The sequence below is a fragment of the Hyla sarda genome, chromosome 1 (assembly GCF_029499605.1).
Source record: "Hyla sarda isolate aHylSar1 chromosome 1, aHylSar1.hap1, whole genome shotgun sequence".
Taxonomy (NCBI): domain Eukaryota; kingdom Metazoa; phylum Chordata; class Amphibia; order Anura; family Hylidae; genus Hyla; species Hyla sarda.
The window spans coordinates 242,847,181-242,861,107 of NC_079189.1; the positions used below are offsets into that span (position 1 = coordinate 242,847,181).

Consider the following 13,927-nt stretch of genomic DNA (forward strand, 5'->3'; position numbering starts at 1 on the left):
AGGAGTGCTATCAGACAGGAGAGAGCACAGAGGAGTACTATCAGACAGGAGAGAGCACAGAGGAGTGCTATCAGACAGGAGAGAGCACAGGAGTACTATCAGACAGGAGAGAGCACAGAGGAGTGCTATCAGACAGGAGAGAGCACAGGAGTACTATCAGACAGGAGAGAGCACAGAGGAGTCCTATCAGACAGGAGAAAGCACAGAGGAGTCCTATCAGACAGGAGAAAGCACAGAGGAGTCCTATCAGACAGGAAAGAGGACAGAAAAGTGCTAGCTCAAAAAAAAAACAAAAAAAACTTACAAGGTAGAGAACTCTATAAGAGTGTCCAGTTAATTTTGCCACCTGTGTAAGGGATGGATACTTCCACACTAGGATCTGATTCTGGGAATAGCCATGTGTGCTCACCTGTAGAGCAAAATAAATAAATAAATAGATAGCTCAGAGTCAAAGAATGCTTTGATAAGCTACAGTCTCCTGTCTGCACATCTTATCCATATATAAACTTTAAACATTCTCCTAAATGTTCTAAACCATTCCACGCATCACAATATACACACACATTTTTGCTGCAATTATAATACTGTGACCCCCTGACCTACGATGGCCCTGACATACGATAATTTCAACATGCGATGACCTCTCAGAAGCCATCGCATGTTGAAGGCAGTATCAAAATACGTCTATATCATAAACGTCTATCCAGCAGCGCAGACTGCTTCAGCTGTTGCCGGATAGCAGTTTACGGTGCCCCGTAAGCTCCGGTGATGGTCACTCACCTATCCGCGGCGCTCCAGGACGTCATCTTTGGGATCCCCTGCATCCCCGGCGCTCTCCATCGTCGTCATCACGTCGCCGTGCACACCGTGCCATCATCCAATAGGAGCGGCGTGCATAGTGACGTGATGGCGGCGATGAGGAACGACGATCCCAGGCAAAAGAGATGTTCAGGAGCGGCGGGGACACCCCGGATACGCGGCAACAGCAATGGACGGCGACATCCAGGGCAGCGATGACAGGTGAGTAAAACGTCCTATATTTAACATTGCACGGATCCCTCAACATACGATGGTTTCAACAAACGATGGTTCATTTGGAACGGATTACCATCGTATGTTGAGGGACCACTGTACTGTAAAATCCATATTTAATAATATTGAACTTACTAACAAATGGGAAAAAGTTTTGGCAATTTACACTTGGCTGTTGCATGCAAACAAAGACAAGTGATTATTCTGAACCCTAAATGCTGCTTCATATAGTCCACTTTAGAAGATTGTCACCTATATAGACACACATCAAAGTGTGGATCATCTGACTGCTTGAAGGGGTATTTCAGGGAACTAAAACTTATCCCCTATCCGCAGGATAGGGGATAATGTCTGATCGTTGGGGGTCCAACTGCTGGGGTCATCTTAGCCAGTGACTGGGTCGGCCATCACTCAACGTCCTCTATGAGGGTGGGTGCCAGAGCATGCTGAGGACTGGCGAGTAGCTGGGCCCTGTACAGGAGATCGCAAAGGGGCCCCAGCGGTCAGACCCACTGTCAATCACACACTTATCCCATATCCTGTGGGGATAAGTTTAACTTCCCTGAAGTAAAAGGCAAGCAGTCTGTCTTTAACCCCTTAAGGACCCGGGGTTTTTCAGTTTTTGCACTTGTTTTTTTTCTCCTAACCTTTAAATAAATCATAATTCTTTCAATTTTACACCTAAAAATCCATATGAGGGCTTATTTTTTGCGCCACCAATTCTACTTTGTAATGACATCAGTCATTTTACCCAAAAATCTACGGCAAAACGGAAAAAAAGTAATTGTGCGTCAAAATTGAAGAAAAAAATGCCATTTTGTAACTTTTGAGGGCTTCCGTTTCTATGCAGTACATTATATAGGTTTGATTTTGTTGTACTACATGCAGGAAAAAGGAGATTTTTGTACTCACCATAAAATCTCTTTCTCGTAGCCTTCATTAGGGGAAACCTATACTGATGGGTATATGCTCTTGCCACTAGGAGGCGCTGACACTAGGGGAAAAAGCTCCTCCCAGGCAGGATATACCCGCCCACTGGAAGTGAGGTAATCAGTTTTGTCACAAAGAAGTAGGAGAAGCCAACAAAGAAACCGCGAAAGCACCCTAGAAAAGAATCCCGGATAAAAACCCAAGAACCGGAATAGACTATCCATACAAAAAAAAAAATGGAAAAAATGGGTGGGTGCGGTGTCCCCCCCAATAAAGGCTACGAGAAAGAGATTTTACGGTGAGTACAAAAATCTCCTTTTCTTGGTCGCTTCTTCATTGGGGGACACCTATACTGATGGACGTACCAAAGCAGTCTCCTAGAGTGGGAAAAAACAACCGCTAGCGAAAGGAGAGCAGTCCCGAGACTGAAACCACACGTCCGTAAGGCCTGCAGACAAGACCCCAGGTTAGAGACAACCGAGGCCCTGAAACTGAGCTCCCGGAGATCCCCCCATCCATGGATATAAGCTAGGATACCAAGGAAGGGGCCATGCTTAGCAGAGACTCTAAACCTACATCCATATGAAGAGACAAGAAAAAAGGTCGACTAGGAAACCAGATGGGCAGGAACCACCCTGAAAGTAGTAGGAAAACAACGCCAAGGAACACAGCACCGGACAGAGGGCTAGCCCGGCTGGAAAACAAAAAAAAGGAAACGGGAACAACAAGAGAGCCCCATTCAGAGTCAAAAAAATTTTTCCCGTATACATTGGGAGTATAGTATACTGAGTCTTTTTGTACATTTCTATTTTGATACATGAAAGAAATTAATTTTCAATCTTGTGAATTGTATTTATAATTCAGTTTTTTATGAAGTATCGGAGGTTTTTGAGTGAGGTACAGAAGACGACTCAGCAAGCTGATCATAAGTTTGCAACAAACAAACGGAAACGTATATTACTGAAGGAATGTTTCGTCTCAGAGTTTACACTTTGGCGTTTGTTCACATTGTGCAGTAATTTAAACACAGGATTTTATGCCGTGTATGTTTCTGGAATTTTATTTTGTGCAACAAACTTTTTGGATATGATTTGGCTTTTTACTATAGAGAGAAATATGAAGTCCTGTGAATGTTTATACATATGTATATTTTTTTATGTGCATTCACATTGTACGTCAAGTAACTTTGTTTGGAATTCTTGTACGTATCTTGGTCATTCAACAGGAAAAGAGTGTAAGTAATCATGCTGCACCTGTGAATGTTTGATTTAGGCACATGTTCACATGTTGCAGCATGCAGAAATGAAAAATGTGTTATGTGGTGGCATGTGAATATTTTCAAAGCTATTTATAATTCCTGGCTGAATTTGCATATGGATTGTACATTTTTTGTGTAGCTTTTTGTCTGTTGTGCCGTTCCATTACTTTTTTTTTTTTCTGGTTGCTTTCTCTCTGTTCAAAATTTCTTTCGTTTGAATTTTATCTATTATTTGAACCATGTTCACACGGGGCGATAATAAATACCGGCTTCCTTGTCCGTAATGAAGTTTTTTCTCCGTATACACTAGGAGTATAGTATACTGAGTCTTTTTGTACATTTCTATCTCGATAAATGAAAGAAATACATTTTCAATGTTGTGAATTGTATTAATAATTTATTCCGTTTTTTTATGAAGTATCCGAGGTCTTTGAGTGAAGTGCATAAGAAGACTCAGCAAGTTGCAACAATTAAATGGAAATTTACTGAAGGAATGTTTCGTCTAAGAATGTTTCGTGGGTTTTCATGCTGTGTATGTTTCTGGAGTTTTATTTTGTGCATCAAACTTTTTGGATATGAGTTGGCTTTATACTATAGAGAGAAATATCAAGTCCTGTGAACGTTTATACATATATATTTTAATGTGTATTCACATTGTACGTCAAGTAACTTTGTTTGGAATTCTTGTACGTATCTCGGTCATTCAATAGGATGGGGGAGTAAGTAATCATTTTGCACCTGTATTGGGAACTTGATGTCAGTTCCAGCTGCAGAGACCGGTGGGCGTATCTGAAGGGAGGTTTGTGTTATTTGCAAATGTGTATTTAAACCCCTCAGTACGGTAATATCACTGCCATGACTAACAGCTTATGCTCGAAACGAGTCAGCATTTCACTTCGATTTTTAAAGTGGCAAGTCACCACTCACTTCCTCCACGGAATTTTATTTTTAATTGGATGAAGTAAACGTTAAGTTTTATTGTACTTGCACCTTGGAAGCTGGATTTTCCTCTTGTTCTCTGCCTGAATGCTACGGGGATAGGCGGATCCTTAATCCGTGCCTCCGTAACATCATCTGTCTGTGTCTGGAGTCTCCTTCTGTACCTGCTATGTGCAGACAACAGACTGGCGTAAGGAGTAACCCTCCTGGCGCTGGGGATAAGGGGACATCAGTCAGACAGAACAATAACTGTGCCCCTTTCACACATGTGGAAAGGCAGTGAAGCCTAGAAGCCATGAACAGAATCCCTGTCATCCTGGGAGATCGGGGAGGTTTAGGAGCCGTGGATTGAATCCCCTATGCCCTGCATCGGGTCCACAGTACACGCCAGGTCACTCCACCGGAAAACATGTACTAACAGTGAGGTATCGGAACTTCAGCCGCAGAGACATCAGCCCTTGGAGAAGTGACAGGCGGCAGAGAAAACCATGCAGACCACTGTCTGGCTCACTGTTATGGGTCAATGTAGACAACGGTGCACTCCAGTGGTCAACTCGCACTAGCAGTGGGGTACCGGAACTTCAGCTGCAGATACAACAGCCCTTGGAGAAGCGACAGGCGGCAAAGGAGACCATGTCAGACTTACTGGTATGGGTCCATGAAGACAATGGGTACTCCAGCGGTCACCTCGCACTAGTAGTGGGGTACCGAAATCCAGTCGCGGACGTGGCAGTGGTGAGATGAGTGACAGGTGAGACTGCTGTCTGGTCTCATGAAAGCAGGTGCAATCGTGACCACGCAGGGACACTCCCACAGAGACCTTGCCCTGGACGAGGGGGTCCGGGACACCACACGCAAATGTGGCAGCCTGTGGAAGAGGGAATAACGTATGTACACATCAAAAACACCTGCGGACCTGGCAAATATGACATGACAACCGGTAGTAGAAAGGAAAAAACAGTCCAGACTGTAACCCCGGTACTTCCAAAGGATCATGAAATCCCTGGCACGACCTGCCACAGAGAGTCACATATGTCCGACAGAGCGAGAACCTTGGCGAAAGCAGGTACGCCAGGTGCATTACTTTATTTATTTTATTTTTTTTTGGGTGTACTGTACCCGAAGATACTGCTCTGTCGGGTGAATGCATGGGGCGACGGAAGCAAACTTGTAAATCTGCCCCAAGTCTCAAAAAAAATTCCATTTAATTTATGATCCCCAGGTAGGGGACATATCAGAGATAAAACTCAGAAGAACAGACCGTATACCTGAGTGGAGCTGTACAGGCAAAGGTTTTAATTTTGTGTTCCCCGAGATCACAAGAGTGCATTGAAAATAATTCAAAATGCAATGATAGACCACAAGAGGGCGCAAAACGCCACTAAAAAGGTCTAAGAAACCCGCAGAACATTTTTTTTTTTTTGGAGAGTGACCTGTGCGCCTCCAGGGCGGAGGAGAAGGAGGGCAGAACAATGCCCATTCCCCCCCAACTCCAAAAAGCCTGGGGAATAGAAGCCAATACTGTCTCACTGAAAAGGGTTTTGGTGGGGAGAGGGCGGACAGAGATATGCTCTAAGTCACCGTCCAGCAGCATGGCCGCCGGCACCTGTGCGGGGGAGGATGGCGGAGCCATCTTTCCCTCCCGCATAATGGCTGCTGGATGAGGAGTTCCAGGGAAACTGCTGGGTCCCGCTCTAAAAGGAGAGGACGGGGGCGGAGCTACGCTCAGAGTCAGTGTCTCTCCAGGCCAGGAGAGGGAAAGGGGTGCCCGGCTGGGAAGGGGTCAGCGGGCTGGAGGACATACTCACCCGTCCATCTTCATATACTAACCTATCTTCACATACTCACCTAGAGATTTCTTCAGCCAGCTTTTTAGTCCCCTGCATCACGTCAGGCTGCGACAGCGGGATGAGCAGGGAAAATATGGGGACCTGGACCCAAGGTGCAAACCCAGGTGCTGGTCGTTGGCAGGGAGGGGTTAACGGTGCATACTTTTATGTCCCGTGCCCCATAGCCGCATATAGGGGAACAGGTAGCGCCATGCTCCTGAACCCCCACCTGAAAAAAGGAAACAAAAAGGAGTAAAGGAACCTAACTAAACAGCCCTTACTAGAAAATAATAAAAAAGACAAGGTCTGGGGAGCTCCCAGACCTGTGTCTTGCCTCCTGCTGACACTAGCTAAAACTGATTACCTCACTTCCAGTGGGCGGGTACATCCTGCCAGGGAGGAGCTTTTTTTTCCCCTAGTGTCAGCGCCTCCTAGTGGCAAGAGCATATACCCATCAGTATAGGTGTCCCCCAAAGAAAAGCGACAAAAATTTATAAGTTTAAAATTGTCATCTTCTGCCCCCATAACTTTTTAATTTTTCCGCATACGGGGCGGTATCAGGGCTCATTTTTTGCGCTGTGATCTGAAGTTGTTAGTGGTACCATTTTTGTATTGATCAGACTTTTTGATTGCTTTTAATTAATTTTTTCATGATATACAAGTGACCAAAAATATGCTATTTTGGACTTTGGAATTTTGTTGCGTGTACACCATTGACCGTGTGGTTTAATTAACTATATATTTTTATAATTCTGACATTTCCACACGTGCCGATACCACGTTTATTTATACTTTTTTTTATGTATAAGGACAAAACCAACAATATACACATTCCTAAAAAAAATAATGGAGGGTCCCTTCCTTCCCTATGGGGGCTATAACATTGGATAAAAAAAGTTGTTAAAGAACATTTAACCCCTCCCCTAATAAAAGTAAGAATCCCCCTGATTCTTACTTTTATTAGGGGAGGGGTTAAATGTTCTTTAACAACTTTTTTTTATCCAATGTTATAGCCCCCATAGGGAAGGAAGGGACCCTCCATGTGTCCTCCAGCTGTTCGGGACGTCGCAACATGTACGTACAGGTATGCCCTGGGTCCTTAAGAGGTTAAATGTGTATATATTGCATTGTTTTAAGCCAGCTATAAAAGGATTTAGGAAAAGAAGACAAAAGCGGTCTTCTCTGCTCTTCTCAGCTCTCAGTGAGTGTTGCAGCCTCTATTGCTTTTATAATCTCTTGTGAAACCTGGGGGAATACACTGCACTTTATCATTAGATTTTCTTCCTCTTTTCTCATGTTTGAGCAGATCAAAAAAGTAAATGAATTGAAAAAACAAACTCTGCCCTTACCAGTTCATTAGCATGCTTGGACCAGGCTAGGTTGCAAACCTGTGAACCAGTGTCAATACACTGAAGTGGTTGACCAGTGAGTGTGTTCCAGAATCTGATGCAACGATCAGCTGTGCCCCCTCCTGAAGCAAGCAGCCCATGTTGGTGAGGTGACCAAGCAATTGCCTTCACCGCAGCCAGGTGTTCTGTATACTGTTGAACAGGGGTCAAACTAGAGTGATTCCACACCAGGAGCTGAAAGAGACAGGATATATTTTATACAGCAAAAGAGTATAAGGACAAAACCAACAATATACACATTCCTAAAAAATAATACCTTGTTGTCATTCCCTCCTGATGCTAGCAGCTGATGATCAGTGGACCACTTGAGACCACAAACTTCTTGCCTGTGTCCTTGTAACCTCCTTTCAGACTGTACAGGTGGGGTTCTAATGTCTCTCTGTAGGATCATGCGGTCTCTACTTCCTGAGGACAACTGATCTGCATTCCAAGCCAAAGCACCTACATAGGCAGAGGGAACATCATTTGCTCAGAGCTTAATTTAAAAGTAATATTATATCTCACTGAAGAATAAGATGGTACAAGACAAAGAAATCTGTGAAAATAAGTTTTTGGGTTTTTTTACACATACAATGGGGGAATTCTGGAGGCAGATATATATATATATATATATATATATATATATATATATATATATATATTTTTTTTTTCTTTTACATTTTGCTTGGTGTGCTGGGAAAAAGAAACTGTACTCACCTGCTCATGGTTCCCACTTCGTCTGGTTTCTGTGACATGTTGTGCCTGTAGGAAGAGCCAATCACTGTCTGCAGTGGTGACCCGCCTCAGACACTGATTGGCTTAACAAGCATTTCCAGCACGGACATGCCACATAAAAACAAACAAACTAAGAAGTAACAGTGAGCAGAAGAAACCTGGAGCAGGCGAGTACAGAGTCTATAATTTTCACAGCACACCAAGCAAAATATAAAGAATTCTGTAATGCCACAATAGTGTAGCTATGTACAGTCATGGCCGTAAATGTTGGCACCCCTGAAATTTTTCTAGAAAATGAAGTATTTCTCACTGAAAAGGATTGCAGTAAGCAAGACAACAGAAAGAGGAGAAGAGAACTGTCTGAGGACTGGAGAACCAAAATTGTGGAAAAATATCAACAATCTCAAGGTTACAAGTTCATCTCCAGAGATCTAGATTTGCCTATGTCCATAGTGCGCAACATTATCAAGAAGTTTGCAACCCATGGCACTGTAGCTAATCTCCCTGGGCATGGATGGAAGAGAAAAATTGATGAAAAGGTGTCAATGCAGAATTGTCCGGATGGTGGATAAGCAGCCCCAAACAAGTTCCAAAGATATTCAATCTGTCCTGCAGGCTCAGGGAGCATCAGCGCAAGCTATCTGTCGACATTTAAATGAAATTAAACGCTATGGCAGGAGACCCAGGAGGACCCCACTGCTGACACAGACAAAAAAGCAAGACTACATTTTGCCAAAATGAACTTTAGTAAGCCAAAATCCTTCTGGGAAAACGTCTTGTGGACAGATGAGACCAAGATAGAGCTTTTTGGTAAAGCACATTATTCTACTGTTTACCAAAAATGGAACGAGGCCTACAAAGAAAAGACTACAGTACCTACAGTGAAATATGGTGGAGGTTCAATAATGTCTTGGGGTTGTTCTGCTGCCTCTGGCACTGGGTGCCTTGAATGAGTGCTAGGTATCATGAAATCTGAGGATTACCAACGGATTTTGGGTCGCACTCTACAGCCCAGTGTCAGAAAGCTGGGTTTGCGTCCGAGATCTTTGGTCTTCCAGCAGGACAATGAACCCGAACATACATCAACAAGCACCCAGAAATGGCTGGCAACAAAGCGCTGGAGGGTTCTGAAGTGGCCCGCAGTGAGTCCAGATCTAAATCCCATTGAACACTTGTGAAGAGATCTTAAAATTGCTGTTGGGAAAAGACACCCTTTGAATGAGAGAGACCAGGAGCAGTTTGCAAACAAAGAGTGGTCCAACATTTCAGCTGAGAGGTGTAAGCAGCTTATTGATGGTTATAGGAAGAGACTGATTTCAGTTATTTTTTTCCAAAGGGTGTACAACCAAATGTTAAGTTAAGGGTGCCAATAATTTTGTCCAGACCATTTTTGGAGTTTGGTGTGACATTATGTCCAATTAGCTTTTTTTCCTTCCATTTTGGGGAATAAACATGTGCATAGCAAAACATGTGTAATTGCAATCCTTTTCTGTGAGAAACACTTAATTTTCTAGAAAAATTTCAGGGGTGCCAACATTTACAGCCATGACTGTAGCTATACCATTCTATTCAGTACAAATTTACAGAAACCAGACAAACCCATTGTAAGTCAATGAGAGCCATCACTACCCATTGCAAACCTAATCTCAATAAGGCCGCGTTTTACAAGGCGGAATGTCGGCACAGAAACTCTCCGTGTGGACATTCCGTACAGTGCATCTGCTGGCGCTAAGACCGCATGGAATGCGCAGTCTTCAGACTGTTATGCATTCCGTGCGGAATCCGCACAGAAAAAGGAATTTCTGTGATGGAAACATCTGGCACGGAAATTCCAACGTGTGCACAGAGCAGCAGAAATCCGTTGAATTCAACGGGACTCTGCTGCCTCGGAAATTCCGTGCGGACATTCCAAGCAGAAGTCTGCATTGAATTTCCGTCGTGTGGATGCGGCCTTACAGGTTCACTGGAAATAAATTACTTTATCTATGAACATACTGGGATAATCTGCCTATTTTCTGTCGCATTTTATGATTTTTATTTTATGTTTTTTCCCACTTATTAATCCAAGGTAGGGTCTTGGATAATACTTTTTGATAAGGACAGAAGACATGAGATTCAAACTAGTCTTACCGACTCTAGCTGTATGCCCCTCAAGAGTGGAGAGCTTCTTCCCTGCAGATGCATCCCAAATCTGTACAAAACCTTTATGAGTCCCTACAGCAACCAGATTACCCTGCAAACAAAGGAGGGGATTAAAACATGTATTTTTAAGAGTAGAGAGAATGCGTAAACATTAAAGGAATTGTCCACTTTAAAGCTAAACTTATTCAGTGTACAGGTATGCTAAAGTTATGACACATTCTAACAACTGCACCTGCTGTGCCACAAAAAGCAGATAAAAGAAGCCACAACTGTCCTGCTCAGCACAGATGGGCAGTCCCACCCATAATATGGCCTAGCATGGATGGGCACATGACACGCACATCACTCAACATCCTACATGGAAATATAAGTATGCTAAAGGAGAAACGTGCACCTCTATATTATGGATGGGATTACAGTTAACAGTCCTAAGCAGGATGGCACAGCAAGCGGTCGTGGCTTTTTATCTGCACCATAGGGCATAGCAGGAGAAGTAGTCCGTGAGAATGTGGTTACTCGCTGCCATATCTTTCTATGGCATATCCAACAGTGCCCTGCACCAGCTGCTGTACCCCCAGTCAAACAGCCGATATCCGCAGAGAAAGTGCAGGCATTAAGTAAACCACAGGTATTAAATAAAACAGTGTTTCTTAAGATCCAAAAGCAGGTCACCCGGACCGATGTGGACTACACCATGGAGTAAATGAAAAAGCAAGGATTGATGTCCAGCGCAACACCCATAAAAAAACGTAGCCTTTACTGTATATTCATCCACAGGTACATAGACAGCGTAGACAGGTGACGCGTTTCAGTTCATCAAAGAACCTTATTCATGACTAAGTTTCTTTGATGAACCGAAACCCGTCACCTGTCTAGGCTGTCTATGTACCTGTGGATGAATATACAATAAAGGCTATGTTTTATGGGAGTTGCGCTGGACATCAATCCTTGCTTTTTCAGTAAAATATTATATATTGATCATTTAATTATATCACATGTCAAATACTAAGAAAATCCTGAAAACATGACCTGTTGGGAGGAAAACACTGACTAGTATACTCAGTATGGTATAACAAAATAATAGGTGACAAAGGATACCTAGGGGTTCCCGTGTGGAAACCACTCTTTGCAGCAAATCTCTATTATTTGCTCTCCCCAGGATGTCTATATGTCCTAATAATAACAGCACAACCCCTATATTAACGTCTGTATTGCATGGATAGTAAAATTATTTATACACACTGTATTTATTATAAAATTTAAGTTAACAAGTTTAGAGTTTAATAAGTCAACTACACAAAGTTGAAGTGTAGAACGAATATAAATGTTAAGACTATGGACATCTTTGAAAAGTATTTTTTTTATTCTTGCTTAGAACTATTGTGCATAAAACATTTGATTTATATGTCTTTATTAAAATGCTGCTTACTTTTGCTTGCATAGCCTTTACAAATGTGCTCTTTGCTCTCTACACATACTATATGATTTTTTTCCAGCAAACTTTCTTCTATCTGCTCTCCTCTTTCTCCACCCTGCATAATCTCACCAATCTCTCTATTTGAGCTGGAGTGTAAGGGTACGTTCACACTGTGGAATCTCCGCTGTGAGATTCCATCTGGCGGACGATGGCAAAAAAACTTCGGCGGTAGGACCGCGAAGCACTACGCCGTCACCACTGACTGCCATGCAGTGCTCCAGGATTTCCGTGCAAAGAGAGAACATGTTCTTTCTTTGCCCGGAACAATTTCAGCGGCGGAATTGTCCACCACTGAAATTCCTTAGTGTGAACGGGTTGCTCGGAAGACTCATTCAAACTGATTCTAATGTTCACAGTGCGTAATTCCACTAGTGGAGTTCTGCTCACGGAATTCCACAGGAATTACACAGTGTAAACATACCCTGAATGACTACCTCACCCCCACTTATGCTATTTCTAAACACAGAGCGCATAAATTGTTAGGGTATGTTAACACAATGTAAAAATGGCCACAATTTTCCCGATTATGAAAGTGGAACATAAAATATGCCTACTTTTATGTTTCTGAGTAGAAATAAATGATAGGAATCTCTACTTTGATTTAGGAATCAATTGGAAAAAAAATATATAAATATATATATATATATATATATATATATATATGTGTAAATATATTTGGGCATACATGTCAATAACCTATAAGAGTATTTTAGTCAGATTTCCTGGCCAAACAGCTAATTATTTGAACACAAGGTGGATATCCACATACAGAAAACCTCTGTATTTTTGTATATATATTTGTAAAACCCCCATTACAAGGCCTGCAGACATACTTACTCTTTCAGACCAACCCACTGAAGTCACAGAATCTCCTTCCACTGATAAATCACAGAGCCTTGTTACCTGGAAATGAAATTATGACATTTAAAATGTTACACACTAATAAAGAGCAGCATAAAACGTTTTTCCTCGTTCTGCGTATATGAAAAGAATATGGGGAGGGGGGGGGATTGAAGCTTTAAGTGCCACCAGGAATAAAAATCACAATCCGTTGTTACACGCACACACCAATCCCAGAGGATTTGTGCCCTCTGTAGGGAGGTGGGTGTTACTACAGCACAGGTGAGATATTAAGCAGTTCTACATCATCCTCTGTCCTAATCAGGACAGTTGTCAACTCCATGGCTCAGACCTTTATCAGCATCTGGATCATTGAGATTCCTTTTCCTGCAGATCCCCGGAGTGTCCATGGGGGTGAAGTTCTCCCCCTCTCTGGCCAACATCTGTATCAGTTGGTAGAAGAGGGAGACTCTTTGCCCACCATAGCCCTTTCAATTCCTACATCCAATGGTATGGCCAATACATAGACGACCTCCTCTTTATTTGGGGGTCAGATGTATGTGGGATAGGGGGTATAGTAACTGGATAGGGGGTATAGTAGCTGGAGCATTAAAAGGGCCAGGTCTACTGCCAAACAAAGGAAACGGGAGGATTTGATTGTTTCTACCAAGTCCAAAAAAAAGTGACGGTATAAGCAATCAGCCTATAGTGTTTTCTACACAATACAATAGTGACTTTAGGGATGTTTGTGACATTACACGCAGCTATATCCCTGTGGTCAGTAGTGATTCAGCATTTACTTCGGTTTTTGAGAGTGGCCTGAGGTGTGTCTCTAGAGAAGCAACAACTATAGGGCAAAAAATATTCTTTAGCCTTTGCCTCAGTGGCGCTTAACATAGGCCCACCTGGCTGACATGTCCAGGGTCATAAAAAAAATGCTGTTCAGTAATGAGTAATACATTTCGAGTCTACAGCCAATGGAGGTAGATACAAGGTAAAACAGTACATCAACTGTAATACCACATTTGTGCTTTATTTGGTTACATGTGGGGAGTGCAACTTACCATACCTTTGATGCACGACTAATGCTTTGAAGGTTAGAATCCTCAAGCATTTGTCTGACATCCCACACTTTAAAGGGGATAAGATGTCTGATCGTGGGGGTCCTGCTGCTGGGGACCCCCGCGATCTCTCCTGCTGCACCCCCGTACAACAGCAGCCTGGAGCTATGTTTGATCCATGGCTGATGACGGCGATACAGGGGATGGGGTATCATGGAGTCATGGCCCCGCCCCCTCAATGCAAGCCTATGGATCACCACACCCCCTCCCATAGACTTGCATTGAGGGGGTGGGGT

General features: G+C 43.0%; 2 protein-coding genes and 1 non-coding gene across 6 annotated transcripts in view; 1 reads left to right on the forward strand and 2 right to left on the reverse strand.

Moving 5' to 3' along the window:
* Nucleotides 1–13,927, forward strand: part of TEKTIP1 (tektin bundle interacting protein 1) — a 75,112-nt gene that overhangs the window by 60,177 nt on the left and 1,008 nt on the right. For 2 of the 3 annotated variants that reach the window (XM_056569714.1, XM_056569693.1), the window contains one exon: nucleotides 7,002–7,072. The exons of the other annotated variant lie outside the window; for it this stretch is intronic. In XM_056569714.1, the coding sequence (XP_056425689.1) occupies nucleotides 7,002–7,072 (71 nt within the window). The remainder of the gene's footprint in view (nucleotides 1–7,001; nucleotides 7,073–13,927) is intronic. 3 annotated transcript variants of the gene reach the window in all.
* The window catches only part of FZR1 (fizzy and cell division cycle 20 related 1), a 38,073-nt gene that overhangs the window by 2,010 nt on the left and 22,136 nt on the right, over nucleotides 1–13,927 (reverse strand). For both annotated transcript variants that reach the window (XM_056569674.1, XM_056569682.1), the window contains exons 8-12: nucleotides 12,568–12,633; nucleotides 10,242–10,344; nucleotides 7,654–7,838; nucleotides 7,338–7,571; nucleotides 305–409 (exon numbers count right to left, since the gene is read on the reverse strand). In XM_056569674.1, the coding sequence (XP_056425649.1) occupies nucleotides 305–409; nucleotides 7,338–7,571; nucleotides 7,654–7,838; nucleotides 10,242–10,344; nucleotides 12,568–12,633 (693 nt within the window). The remainder of the gene's footprint in view (nucleotides 1–304; nucleotides 410–7,337; nucleotides 7,572–7,653; nucleotides 7,839–10,241; nucleotides 10,345–12,567; nucleotides 12,634–13,927) is intronic.
* Nucleotides 5,263–5,455, reverse strand: LOC130342925 (U2 spliceosomal RNA). The gene has a single exon (XR_008882382.1). It is a non-coding gene; the product is annotated as a U2 spliceosomal RNA (small nuclear RNA).